Here is a 14,299-nt window from a genome sequence, read left to right as displayed (position 1 = left end):
GTTAAGACCGAAAAGGTACAGAGACCGTGTTTTCTTGTGGAACGATTTTTTGTTGTAGCGACTTAAAATATTCTCTGAGAATTTTGTGGAAATGCTGAGAGAACAGTTCTACATAAGATAGAAAGTCGGTTCCGATGCAGTTATTTTAAGTTAGGTTTTTATAACGAACCAGACGAAACTCTAATCAGTGTTTACACCAATAGTTTTGGGGAAACACCGAGTAGGCAGTTTTAGATCAAATAGAAGCCCGTTTCCTTTCCGGTTGCTTCAAATAAGGCCTTGAAAACGAACCGTTTGACGCTCGAGTCGTTCTTTAGACCAATATTTTTGGGAAAGGCTGAGAAGACAGTTCTTGATCAGATACAAATCCAGTTTCAACCCGGTTACTTCAAGCTAGGTTTTGGAAACATAAGCTCTTTTACTCTCCGATCCCTTTCACCATTTCGGCAATAAATATATACAATATTTCCCTTAGCTCGAATATCGTTTGCATTCAACTCTTTCCATCATATGCGATGGATTCGTTAGACTTATTTCCTAAACGTGGAATCGCATATGATGGAAAGAGTTAAGTGAAATAGATAGATGAGAACTCAGTTTGGTTTGACATAGATGAACAACTAAAATGTCTATTTCTTGATATGATGCTGTCATCAAAAGTTCCTCCCAAGAAGTGATGTTTACAAGCGCTTTGCCTTACTGACTTTATGAATTGTATTGCTGGAATAAAAAGTTTCACATATTTCCATTTTCATATGGTCCAATGGTCCAATAATGCAAATCACACTAGACAATAAGTGCATTCAATGCAAGGCAGCCTCTATAGGGTTTCTGCCATTTTCATCTCATCTTAAATCTCAGCTTTTGTTATTATATTTATTATTATATTATATTAGTATATTGCTCCAAAGTGCATCTTCCTTCGGATATCTGTTCATTCACCCGATAGTTGACCGGCTTTCCGGGCTAAAAGCTCGCTTACAATGCGCACAAAATCAGTCAAGGTCAGTCAAGGAGTGTATGAGCTGTTTAACAATAGCTTTCCGCTACTTCCATATTAGACTTGTAGGAGGGCTCGGTTATACCGGAAACTGTAGAGTCGATGAGCCCTTATTCAATTTCAACCGATTGGAAGCCAGCCGGTTTTCCGATGTCTTCTTGCGTTCTGGTGTTGGACCTTTAGATCTCTAATGACCTCAGCAAGCGCTGGTCAACAATCAAAACTTGTGCAACTGCGAAATTCTTCTGGCTTAGAGTGAACCGTAAGAGATCCTCCGGTTTATTGGCTCTTCGCAAAGTCAATCTCAACGCAATTGCAGGCGTTATGACTGCTCACAGTCCAATAAGTTTACCTGCGTTGAAAAGAAATAGTATGGCTCTGCTCTTTTCCATGGCTGTTACTTCATCTTCTACAGCCCAGCTTTTGCCAGACTGAGTTAGAAATATCTCGATTGACACACCTTTGGCAAACTCAACGAAATTGCTGGTTTTGATATATCAACCGCCTTAATAAATTTATGGTTAGCTCAAAACGCTTCATCGATCTAAGAGGATCTGTTGATTTACTTTTAATCGTTTATGGGTCTCATAAAGTACAAAAATCTGCCCAAGTGAGATTCAGTAATTTTGAATCAATCCTAAGTCCTAGGACCTAACCTATATTTATATTGTATATACCATATTTCTTTTTGAAAAAACGTTTTATCCTGAAACCAAGTAATTTAAAAAAACCATCCTAATTTAGGACAGTTTCTTAATAGTTTGCTGTTCTTACCACAAACTTAACAACTTTCCTCTTATCAGTATAGATATTAATTGCCGACCATTTTTCCTCCACCCAAATTAAAAGAAAAAACAACAACATTTTTTAATTGACTAAATTAATATATTTTATTGACTTTTAATTCACAAAAGGCAAATTTTTTCGCATAAAAATGAACTACTTTCTTAATTTAACTTAAAAGTTTAAGACAAAAGAGACCAAAGTTGAAGAATAGAAACATAATATAGGAAAAAATACACTATAAAAATGTGCAGCAACGAAGAAAACAATAAAAACTACTAAAACGAAGTGTATTTGTTGCAAACAAAGGGTCCGAACAAAGGATGCAATATTGAAGAACATCAGCTGTGGCTGGCAGGAAGTGCCACTCTCATGGACAGAGTCGCTCATCGACAGAATATTGACGAATGTGCAGCAGTATTTGTAACGGTAACTACCCAGTAGGGAAACGTTCACTGATGAGCAATCAGACAAGTTTGTGATTGAGAACCCGAGAAATTTCGGCGAAAATATTCAAATTATTTGGACATGACTCTTTAGTTTAGGAATTAGGGCTTAGATCGATAAATCCTCGCTAACCGCAATATTTGAACAAAATTTTGAATACTATTAGTGGCTCTGTCACTACTCGTTGATTGCCGAGTTTTTAAACACTTCGTACTAGTTTCGAAGTGAAGGAAAGGTTAAGAACTTGAAACAAGAACTTCCTACTCGTCGATTGCCGAGTTTGAACACTTCGTGCTAGTTCGGAAGTACCGAAAGGAGCAAAGTTCTTTAAGAACTTGAACCATGATCTTATTACTCGTGGATTGAACACTTCGTACGAGTTCGGAGGTACTGGAAAGCTTAAGGGCTTGAAGCACGAACTTACTACTTGTCCATTGCCGAGTTTTGGAACACTTCGTACGAATTCGGAAGTACCGAAAGGTGAACGACAACTTTAAGAGCTTGAAACACGAACTCACTACTCGTGGATTGCCGAGATTTCAAAATTTTCCTTCGGACTTCGGAACTTCGGAGGTATTGAAGGGTTATGTCTTTGAAACAGGAATTTACTAATTGTGGATTGCCGAAATTTTGAACACTTCCTGCTAGTTCGGAAGTACCGAAAGGCGGACGACAGCTTTAAGAGCTTGAAACACGATATGTTATGTCTCGAAAAACCCTAGTAACAAACCGGTTCCTAACTACTACATTTGCCTGACAGCAACTCGTTACGTAGACAGTGTTGTTGTGGTGGTCTCTAAAGCGCGCCATCAGCGCATATTCAATTACATAATTGTTTAACACATTGCTGCCGAGCACCTACTAAGTACATATGCAAATTAATGAAATGGTCTAAATGAATGATTGAGTGAATGGATGGATGAGGAACCGATACTAAAGAAGTGTTGCAGGAGTGCTGGTGTGCCTCACTCTTCGATGGTGCAGAGATTGGGTGCACGCAAAATGATACTGGTCGCCTTGCCGCCATTGGCCAGCAGAGCGGAAGTGGCACCCACATGACCATTCAAGTGTCCATTGTTTCTCGACTTGCCACGTGACGGCTTCACTTGTAGATGCTGCTGGTTATAGGAGTGTTGGTGGTGCTGGTGTTGCTGTTGTTTGCCGTTAAGCAACAAATGCCTTTGGTGTTGATAGTGTTGATGATGAGGATGTGGATGCACATAAATGCCCGTATCACGCAACTTGCGATACAAGGATATATACTTGCCGGCCGTTGTGGTTCTAGGAACTATATATTTCTCACAGAAACTGGTTTTGGAGCGTGCGGCAGCGCTGAGCTTGTCATAGGCGAGCGCCTGCAGGAATGCCAATACGAATGTGTAGCAATTGTGGCTATCCTCCTGGTAATGGGAGACGGTCCAGCGATCCGGCTGATTGCAAATCTGCGGGCAAGCAAACAGATGTCAGATAACACACATATATATATAGAGATATCTAGAAGTATGCATACATGTATATATGTATGTGTTTTTGTATGTATGTGTATGTGCAATATTTTGTGGTGGCTGCACAAATGGCTCTAACATTCATAGCTGGCATGTAGCGGAGCGTATCGAAGCCGTAGGTGTTACGCTTAATTGCGCTTTTCTTGCGGCAATGCTCATACATAGACACTCAGACACACACCCATACATACATGCATGCACGCATTTGTATATGTGTGAAACGGTGCATAACTCACCTGCTGCAATATATCATCCCAATAGTCATACCATGGTTCGGGGACATCGCCGACCAGCAGACATTGCCACCAATCGGACATGCGTGTATTATCGGGCCGGTGGCGCCGCAAGCCATACCGATCGAATTCCACAACACAGCCCGTTGAGGTCGTCACGGCAATATGCAAATCGGTTGAGTTGTTGTAGTCGCTGTGGAATAAAGAAACAGACCAACACATAAATTTATCAACCCTTATATGTTAGTGTTAGTGTGTGTGTGTGTGTGTGGGTATAGGTGTGCTTGTTTAGCGGTTAAGTAGCATCGAAGGAAACTAATTTGTCGTATTGCGTAGGTTAGAATGTGGGCCACAAATTGAGATCGAACGCCTATGAAGGACAAACTAATAAGTTGAAAGTATTGCAATTCATTTCAATTTTGAGCGGTGAGGTATAGGTGGTACAAACTTGCTGAAGTTTTGAATGCTCTCTACAGCTTTAAGAGCTTTTAAGGAATGGGGAGAACTCTATATTAAAAAAAAAAATCTGAAACAGTTAGTGTTTGTTTTTTTTGGTTTAAGTTCAAGCTTTGAAGCTTCCACCCCTACCAGTGAGCTCTCGTTGATTTATATTCTATATAACTACTGTTTAAAGAAAAGAGTCCAAAACAGGCATTGCTTTTCTTTGGTTTGAGTTCATAAATAGTATTCTAGTACTGGTCTGCTTGTCTTGACAACCGAGTTTGCGACTCCCAAGCAACGTGAAAAGACTTTGGTAGCTGCCGCAATTCCTAAAAAATGAAGACTGCTCACGAACTTTAATGCCAACCTTCACGCTGCTACACTGTAGACTGAATTTGGGGAAATTAGGTTAGATTAGATTGGCTTAGCTAGATGGCTGAATATCAAGACTACAATTAGATTTTCTTTTAGAGTACATATCTAAATGTATGAGCGGTATTTCTAGCAAATTTCGAGGAGAAGTTTTGAGATGATTTTTCTCATTTTTTTCCAAAAAACTGATGCAGCTGGCATCAGGTAAACTGTGAAATCTTACTAAATGAAACCCGATCAGACAGTATCCAGTTAGAACCATGGAAAGATGAACCTTGCTGAGGGGAAAGATCTTTCTAGACCTCTTTCGATTTACCCCACTCCAGAAGAACATTGCGACTGCACAGCTACTGATAGTTGACCATTACTTGCTGTGCTGCTCTGCGGCCCAGCAATCATGTAAACTACACCCGTTCCCATTCTACAGTTATTGGGACTAAAGTACCTGTCTTAGCAAATTTATTAGCCTTACAGTTTTTTGCAATACCACTGTGGTCAAGCACCCAAACTAGCCTAATGATAAAATAGCTCGATGGTAGAGATAAGAAGTCTTGGCATCTTTTCAGTAATCTTGAGTGAACAGTCAGCGAACTCAATGCTAATATCGATGCCATACTATCGGAATATATATTTTTAGCACCTCGCAAGACTAGGACCAACCTTTTGGTAAGGACCAATCTTTAAGATAAGGTTTGGAGCCTGAACCACAATTGCTTGCAACACCAAGTTCCGCCATAACAAGATAAGCCAAGCATATATTTTGAGACAGAAGAACGCGTAAATAAATCGATCACCGATAAAAGCCTACCGGAACCAAGTGAAACCTCTCTACTTTTAGAGTTAACTGCTGGTCATGAAAAATACTTCGGCTTTCTAGTCTGTGGAGCCTATTATAGTATAAGTTGTGATTAATATTTTGAAGTTGCTCGCTGTTATAGTCCTCAATGATGGAAAAAATTTTAACTTCAGTTCCATCGAAGCTCTAATATCCTTACCAGGGGCGTTTCTTTGAGTATAAAAGGGTTAAAACAACCTTTGCATTGATCAATCAGTTCATATGACGTAATCCAAGCTGAACAACATATTGGTATATTGTTGCGTTGTCTTGGACAATAATCCATACCAAAGTTTATAAAAATATATATGTTGTCAAATAACAAACAAAGATGACTAAGAACCTTTTGACCAATCACTTTGTATTGCAGCTAAATCTTCTAGTATTTAGTCCGATATAGGTGGTTTATAGTAATGAGGAGTTATTCGGAAAAAAAGAACATGTGGTACTTTTTTTATAGTTTTGTAAGGTCAAAAATACTTTCGTTTATCATTAGTCACTACACAACCTTTGTTTACTTTTAGCGAAACAAGATTTTACATTTTGTGAGGCCAATGATTTTTTTGTTTACATTTTACGATGTCAATGCCCCTTTTGTTTACAATTAGCCAAGTTCACAACCTTTGTTTACATATAGTCAAGTCAAAACCCTTTGCTTACGTTTGGGGTCACTGTCGATTACATTTTAGGAAATCAATGGCCCTGCAGTTTGCATTTGCCGAGGTCACATTTGTTTTCTAAGTCTCGAGAAGATATCTAATCAAATAAAAAAGTAGTTCGTATACAAAAACGAGTTGATTACGATCATTATATGAGAGCTATATGCTATATAGTCCGATTGAAACCTTTTCTTCTTAGATTGCACCGCTTCCTTGAGGAATAATAAATGCCAAATTGTATGAAAATATATTCTTAAATTAAAAATTTTGGTTTCATCGTTCAGTTTGTATGGCAGCTATATGCTATGTTGGTCCGATATTGGCGATTCTGACAAATGATTAGCGTCTCAAGAAAAAAGGGACGTGTGTGTAAGTTTTCACGAGAGACTAGTTCGCGTAAATACAGGCAGAACGACAGAGAGGACAAGCATGGTTAAATAGACTCAACTCATCATGCTGCTAATTTATGGGTATTATAAACTTCGTGGTAAACTTAATATAACCTTTTCAGGGCATACTGAACATTTTTACCGCGAATGCGTGGCTTCGGAAAGTCTCCAGCTCAATACCCGCCTGTATTTTCTGGTTTCTCAAACGAAACACGAATGTATGCTCCAATTAAGCCAATGTACTTCTGGTGCCTGTTCTGATCTTTTTTCCCTAACCTTTGTATTCGAAACAGAGAAATAAATTGTATGTGTATAGGTGCATAAATATACTCACTTGAGAAAATCGCCTGTGGTCGGACGTAAAACAATCGCACAGGGATATTGCGAGGCACGTATGAACGGATAGGGCAAGCGAAAAGGCAACAAACGCGTGGAGCCAACAACACCAACCGGCACACCGTTAGCGGCACGTGTACGTTCACCGTTGCAGCCATTGCTAACCAATTCATTACCACGTACAACGTCCTCCTCGTCGTCGTCAGCCGCAGCGGCCGCATCGTTCTTGCCGTCCACATCGACACCGGTGTCTAATACTTGTTTGCATTTGGGGCAACGATGTGGCAAGTGGAAGCAGAAAACTTTTACATTGCAATGATGAAAGCATAAAATGCCTGGATCTGAGGTAATTGTTGTTGCTGCTGTTGCTGTTGCTGTTACTGTTGTGGCTGATCTGCTGCCTGTGCCTGTTGTTGCCCTTGCCGCTGTTGTTGTTAGTGTTTGTGCGTTGTGTGTTGTTTGTTTAGTGACTCTTCGTGCTTTATCGCTCATTTCAGTTGTTGTTGTTGTTGTCATCAGCATGCTCGTGGTCGGCATTGTTGTGCCGTTCGTTGTCAATGTTGTCATCGCAGCGGTTGGTGTTTTTGTCGTTGTCAATGTTGTTGTTGCTGCAGCCAACATGTTTTCGGCAATGCGTTTATTACGTTGCGTACGCTTCCGCTGCCGTATGCTTGGCCTACTGCGGTCTCTGCTGTTCACGCGGCTACTCTCGTATCCTCCCCGTGCCACTTCACACTACCCACTTGCAGCTGCTATGTACCTTCCGTGGTCTCTGTTTGTGGTCTATCTTCCGTGTTTTCGTGCTATCCGTTTGTAATCGTGCTGCTATCGTCGCTTCGCATCCGCTATGCTGTTATGGTTGTTGTCATCCTGCAAAGAAACATAAAGTCCTTGTAAATAAAGTTGACAAGAATATTGCGTGTGCTTTGCGCTAAGCAGCTGACAATCTCAATGCGTCGGTCGAGCGAATGCAGCTACTTTTGTGGCATATTAAACACTCGCCATTCATTGTCACTTAGCCATTGAGCCGGGTTTTAACCAGCCAAACCAATCGGAGGTAACAAGCGCCAACGTGCCAGCGACAGTTACAGCAGCTAGTACGAGGACGATTGGATAAGAATTGAAGTATTTGATAGATATTCAAAGTAAGTACAAGTGTAATGCTGTTTTTGGAAAAAAACATAGATCTCTCAATTTTTTTCTATGGCTGGAGATCAGGAGATCTCCGTTGGACAAGAGAGAGGAATTTCGCTAACTAAGTAAGTCACTGAATCCTGCAAGCATCTCTAGATCAGAAGAAATAATACTTCTAAGGTCAAAGTTATCCGAAAGTTACGCCTACCATTTTCGCATCGACATTTGACGACCCGAAAATCTCCGATGGACAAGACAGATGAATTTTGCGAACTAAGCAAGTCACTTGATCCGGCAAGCATTACTGAAAACGATGAAATAAAACTTCAAAGGTCAAAGTTGTCCGGAAGTTAGGTCTACCTTTTTCGTATCTACATTTAACGATCGGAAGATCTCCGATGGACAAGAGCGACAGAGGAGATAATACTTCTAATGTCAAAGTCTCACGCAGCAATCTGCTCAAACCCGAAGCAATTTCTAGCTTTGACAAATGAAGAAAATGTTGGGATCGTTCATAAATATTCAGCTGATAATTCCAGCACAAAATGAAAAGCTTGGTCGCTGAAAAGTAAAAATATAAGATCGCTGAAGTTTGAACGATTTTTCGATGTATATGAAATCCATTTTAAGATGTTTTCTACTGCACTTCGTTCAATGCTAAGCTAGATTTTGTGCCAGAGACGAAATTTTAATACCGGAGTCCGGTTATGAAGTGTCGGTTATCAAATCCCTGCTTGAAGGAAAGCAATATATATATTAATTGTCATGGAGATCACTTAATGGTAGGCCCAGAAAAAAACGCTGTTGCGACGGGTTCGGATCATTGGGTGCGGAGTATTAAAGGACCTGGTCGCATTTGGCTTGCAAAGAGTTGATTAGAGTTATGCGGGGACACATTGCATGTAGGACCTTTGTTGGTTAGAGTGTATTTTAGATAAGTAAGAATTCAACCTGCTACATTATCCAGAACCAGAGTCTCTCAGGTTTCATTCGGCAACTCGAGCTCTTGTACTGCCACGGATGGTTTTTGGACTTCAAGTACGCCATTCACAGGGAGGAAGTTAATGAAGGAGTTAAGCACACAATGAATGGAGTTTAGGAACCGTCGGATGTTGGTCATGTACGAAATTTGGTCGGTATATTGTGACAGATCGTCAATGGGCTAAGGCAATATTCTCCTGATGTTCAAAAGAGGTGGCTCCATTTCAAGCAGACAACTGCAAGTTTCGACAAAAACACGCAAGCAGAAAGTGCAAAGAGATTATTATGCTCATTAACAGGGAACATGCGGACCTCACTAAGTAGATGTTCAGTAAGACACATCTTGTTATAGTTTGAAGTACGGTGTCCTAGATTATCTTAAAATTTTCAAAAATCACTCGAACTAAGTTCATAATTTGCGAAACTTTTTCCTAAAATTGTGTTAAGAAAAAGTTGAAGAATACCAGCTTCTAAAGAATACAGACTAACCTGAATGAGCGAGATCAATAAATGACATTTACTAAGCTGCTTCCACAACTAACAAAAATGTGACCTTTATATTCCACTGTTTTTTCGTTCCGCCCTCGTTCAAACGCATGGCCCACAAATATTTGAAATTCAGTGACAATCTCCCGTCCATTTTGTTTTTGTATTATTGGACGCAGTTGAGTGGCGCGGAAAGCGGTCTAACGAGAAGGAGTTTATTGCCAATTTCATCCAACAACGACTGATTAGGACTGAGCCCACCGCACTTGTAGTTGTCGTATGCAAGTAGAGTCGAGCTCGTACGCACTTTGGTGGCGTACACATTGTCCTTTCCTCAACTTTCGCTGCCTCCCTGGTTTTTGTTTTTGCTTTTGCTTTGACAATTCGTTGAAAGTTACACGGCGTGCAGGAACAATGCGTAACGCAGCTCGGGTATTTAACGTTGACAATTGGCATGACAAGACCACCCGAAACGGGGGCAACAAGCTGGCCAATCAAGCAAATTAGTATAGTAAACTCTCCAAGGAGATGAGATGTTCTGTGTTCGGAAATTTAATGCATATTTTTCTGACATGACTGCATAAATAGTTGGAGGTATGTATACACATATATGAGCATTACAGCGGTTTGATTTGCAGGGAGTCAAAAAGTTGTCCGATTTTCTTTATTTTCACTGCATTTATTAGAGAACAGTTCTTAATGGTTTTGTGAGAGACTGCGACTCCGACAAATCATCAATAGAAACTCAAAATGCACCAATGGATTAAATTTCATTCGGATATCTTAATACTTAACATAAAAAATTCTCTTAAAGATAAACTTTGACTGGATCATCGGTGGCTCGAAACCAGTTTTGGATCCATAGCCTCTAAGCCAAAGGTGTTCAGAATTATTCAAGGGAGATTTTCTCCATGTGTGATTATATAGAAGAGATCGAACTGCCCTAATGAGTGTGAAATTTTTCGGCATTATTTTTTTCAGTTGAAAACAGTCTAAAAGCATTTCAAGACGGTAGAATACGAAGAATTTTAAAATTTGAGCGCTTAATATTTATTTTTAACTTTCAATTTTTATGCCAACAACATATACAACATATTTTTTTTTTATTTGAGTAGCTTGACTTCGAAACATTGTAAAAATTATTTGTAAATTTATTCTGACAAAAATTTATCGCTATAAAAAAACAAAAAAAATTAAATTAAAAATTAAATTAAAAATGTCATAATTTGATACATAGAGGAACTATAAGTTCGCTTATGTCCTTTTATTTTCAGCGTGATTTACTATCTGAAAAATTGAACCAGACGTTTTTGGAAAAATTTCAATTTTCTGAAAGAATTACTTCAGAATTCGGGTTTAAGACTTTTCTTTCTTCTTTCTTCAAAATGACACACTTACATAAGTAAGTACCGTATGTGTAAACTAAATATTGTTCATATTTTATTAAAAGTGTATGAAAAATAAAGAAGCATGTTTATTATGTTCAGTGTTCAAAACTAACGTAAGATTTAAATTAAATACAGTTTGTCTAAAAATTAACAAGATTTAAGTTTGGAGTCTTTTATGCAGTAAAGTGTCGACAACCCCCAAAAAGAAAGTCAACAGATGATGTGGGCTTAGTAAAGAGCGTTGCGATAGAACAATGTGCCTTCATTATTGAACAATATTTCAAAAATAATGAAAGTTTGACGGATGTATTCGTCAGGAGTGGTACATACCCTTCAAAGACGGTCGAGAGATCGTTGAAGACATGCCTCGTTCTGGACGACCTTCGACCTTTCCAACTGATGAAAATATTAAAAAACTGAAAAATATCATGCATGAAAAAGGTCAGGCAAGTGTTAGAGAGATGGCGAGAAAGTTCGATAACTTATTATTAGTCCATATATTTACATATATAAATATAGATTTGTGTTGTCACTTAATTGACATACTTAACAACTTCATTAGCGAATACTATAATAATCTACTGTTATCTACAATTTGCGTCACAACTCTCCTCTCACACCCTTTTTGGTTGTATGTTATAATATATCGAACTTAAGAACTCATTTACGAGTAAATTGATATATTGATTGTAGAAAAAGTATAAAATCATAAATTCGGTATGTAAATATGTGTTCATCTCCCAAACAAAGCTGGTAAGCAAATCGAAGTCACTCAATCAGCAAAAGACCTACACAAATAAGCCACACACGCCGCACACACCCAAGAAAATGTTGGGGAGGCTGCCTATAAATAGAAAATACAACAATTTAATAACTCAAACGATGCGCTAATTTTACACACAAACATATGTATGTACATATATGTAGCGTATGAAAACAACCAACGACTGTTTGGTGCCTCGCGAGCAATGATTGCAAAAGCCAGTGGGTTACGTATACGCCGTGCTGTGCTAAAAAGCCGGTTGCAGAAGCTAAAGAAAACATAAACAAACCGGAAAAATGCCAACAAGAAAACAAAAGAACTGGAGAGAAATAGAGATTGAAGAAGCATAATGCAAGGAAAGCGTTAAAGAGAACGAGAGAGTGAGCAAAAGAGCGTATGCAAATGAGAGCATGCAAACTGCGCCGACTCACCACCACCGAGCCGAAGGAAGCAGAGAAAGAGCACGTTAGACGGTGCATAATTGCGTGCGCTGAGCGTAACTACACCAGCGCTGAACCGTTAAAGGTGATTAACAGTTACCTGAAGCAGAAGAGAAAGCAGCAGCGCAGCGCGCACAAACAACAAACTAACCGACTGACGTGTATGCCACACGCTGGCACCCTATAAACGGCGGTCTGCTAGTGCAGCTATGTGGGCGCGCGGCATGACAAATATAACAGCAATAATAACAACAACAAACATGTGACAACAACATAACTGCAGTCGGGCGATCGGCTGGCATTCGCCGTCGCCGCGCACTAATTTTCCAACAATCCACACTCGGGGGTGGTTCTTTGCATGCGTACGACACCCTTGGCCGAGCAGTTGTCGACGAGCCACGGTTACGAACGGTCGCATTGTCAGAGTTAGCGCGCTCGCCGTCGCCACAGCAGACTACAGCATTTTTGAATTGAATTTGAACAGTTGAGTTGCCTTAGTGCGGTGAGTAGCGCGCTCCACATTAGCGCCGGCGTTTGGCAGGCAGTTGGTGTGAATCGACACTTTCGGGCCTAAATGCATGTTGCATCCGTTGGTTGGCCAACAGTGGTGGTAGTGTCGCGTTGCATGAGTGACGTGCTATGCCGTAACGTCGTGCTTGTCTCGCTTACGTTTGTGCGCTGCGTAACGCAATTCAAAGCAAAACCAAATAAAGCCAGCAAGCGCTGAGCCAAAAAGGATAATAAGGATAACGAGCGCATACATTGCCGCTAGCGCGCTATTGCTTAGTGCAAGCAGCAATTATTGTTAAGCGAAAGTGTGTGACGTGTTACAGTTACATTGAATTTACAGCTGCAAGCGCCAGCTAATGCAAAGTGTAGTTCATTTGTGATTTATTTCAAAAGTCAAAGAAGTGAAAAATTAAGGAACAAAAACAAAAAAAAAACAAGAAGAGTGTAAATAGCATGCCAGCACGTGTTTGTTGCTTAAGCTAAAAGTGCTTATTTTCTGCGCTAAAAATTATTTCGATTTTTTTCTAAGCGCTCGCCACTCACTATAGAAATATATGCTTTTTAAGCCGCAAGCAAAGCGCTTCAGTGTGTATAAATCGGTAAAATCGGTGAATAATATTCTGTGTCAAAGTGTAGTGTATAAATCGAAGTCGAATTTGTGCTCGCCTGTTGGCTTAATTTGTTTGTTTGTGGCCCGTTTTCTTTGCGGTTTCCGTAGCGATACACTTTGTGGCTTGCTTTCCGTGTCAGTTAGCATGGCAACGTTTATTTTATTTTCGCCTTCTTAATTGGCTAAAAGCAACATTCTTAAGCTGGCACCTTATTTTGTGTGTGGAGTATAATGACCTAAGCTGATAGGTATGTCGAATATTTTCAACTTATTCTCAATATAATATCTCAACAATAATATATATGTATGTTTATAATATATTGTATATAAATATATATGTATATATATCGTCACCTAAAATGCAAAACAACATATCAAAAAAATACAAATTAGTTTTTTATTGCTTACCATTCACTTCAACATATTATATATATGTAGCATAAAATTTTCAGCTGCCGCTGTCAGATTTAACCAATCTATAACCAATCTATAAGTAATATATAACAATTTTATAACCAAAACTCAAATTGTGTTTCAACTAAAAGGTTTCTATTATATCGTTTTTTCTGCGCCTGCAAACTTATGAAAAGTGATGTTACGAGCGAAACCACTCATATTGAAAGAAATTTTGGGTTTTGGTTATAAATTCGGTATGTATTGGTTATATCTGTGAACGGAAGCTAGAAATTTTATGAAATTACATATGTATATAATATGATGTAGTGAACCGTAACCGATTGTGTAAAATATACGCAAGATTTATTGAATTATGTCTTCTAAAAGTATGTTTTTGAAGAAATTTGATTTCTATCAAATTTTTAACTTAATCCAAAATCATTATTTTATATAATTTCTAGAATATTATTTGCAAAATGTTTTATTTTTTTAGTAAAAATATTTTTTAAATATCAATATATAACACAAAATCTTAAAAAATTATACATATGTTAGTTTACTTAATCAGAGTTGATTTTAAATACTTCGGAA

General features: G+C 38.9%; 2 protein-coding genes across 9 annotated transcripts in view; one reads left to right on the top strand and one right to left on the bottom strand.

Moving 5' to 3' along the window:
• Window positions 1-1,906: 1,906 nt before the first annotated feature.
• Window positions 1,907-14,299, bottom strand: part of LOC126752878 (uncharacterized) — a 158,913-nt gene continuing 146,520 nt past the window's right edge. For 4 of the 5 annotated variants that reach the window (XM_050463888.1, XM_050463890.1, XM_050463889.1 and 1 more), the window contains 3 exons: window positions 6,999-7,870; window positions 3,972-4,161; window positions 1,908-3,672 (listed from right to left, as the gene is read on the bottom strand). In XM_050463888.1, the coding sequence (XP_050319845.1) occupies window positions 3,196-3,672; window positions 3,972-4,161; window positions 6,999-7,621 (1,290 nt within the window). In that variant the 5' untranslated portion in view covers window positions 7,622-7,870 and the 3' untranslated portion in view covers window positions 1,908-3,195. Of the gene's footprint in view, window positions 3,673-3,971; window positions 4,162-6,998; window positions 7,871-14,299 lie in introns of all 5 variants that reach the window. The other variant, XR_007666049.1, reaches the window with a different exon arrangement.
• Window positions 12,591-14,299, top strand: part of LOC126752874 (protein eyes shut) — a 151,499-nt gene continuing 149,790 nt past the window's right edge. For all 4 annotated transcript variants that reach the window (XM_050463880.1, XM_050463878.1, XM_050463879.1 and 1 more), the window contains exon 1: window positions 12,591-13,560. The gene's annotated coding sequence lies outside the window, so the exon portion shown is untranslated. The remainder of the gene's footprint in view (window positions 13,561-14,299) is intronic.

Source organism: Bactrocera neohumeralis, chromosome 3 (genome assembly GCF_024586455.1).
Source record: "Bactrocera neohumeralis isolate Rockhampton chromosome 3, APGP_CSIRO_Bneo_wtdbg2-racon-allhic-juicebox.fasta_v2, whole genome shotgun sequence".
Taxonomy (NCBI): Eukaryota; Metazoa; Arthropoda; class Insecta; order Diptera; family Tephritidae; genus Bactrocera; species Bactrocera neohumeralis.
Note: the sequence above shows the minus strand (reverse complement) of the source record. Positions and strands in the feature narration are given on the sequence as shown.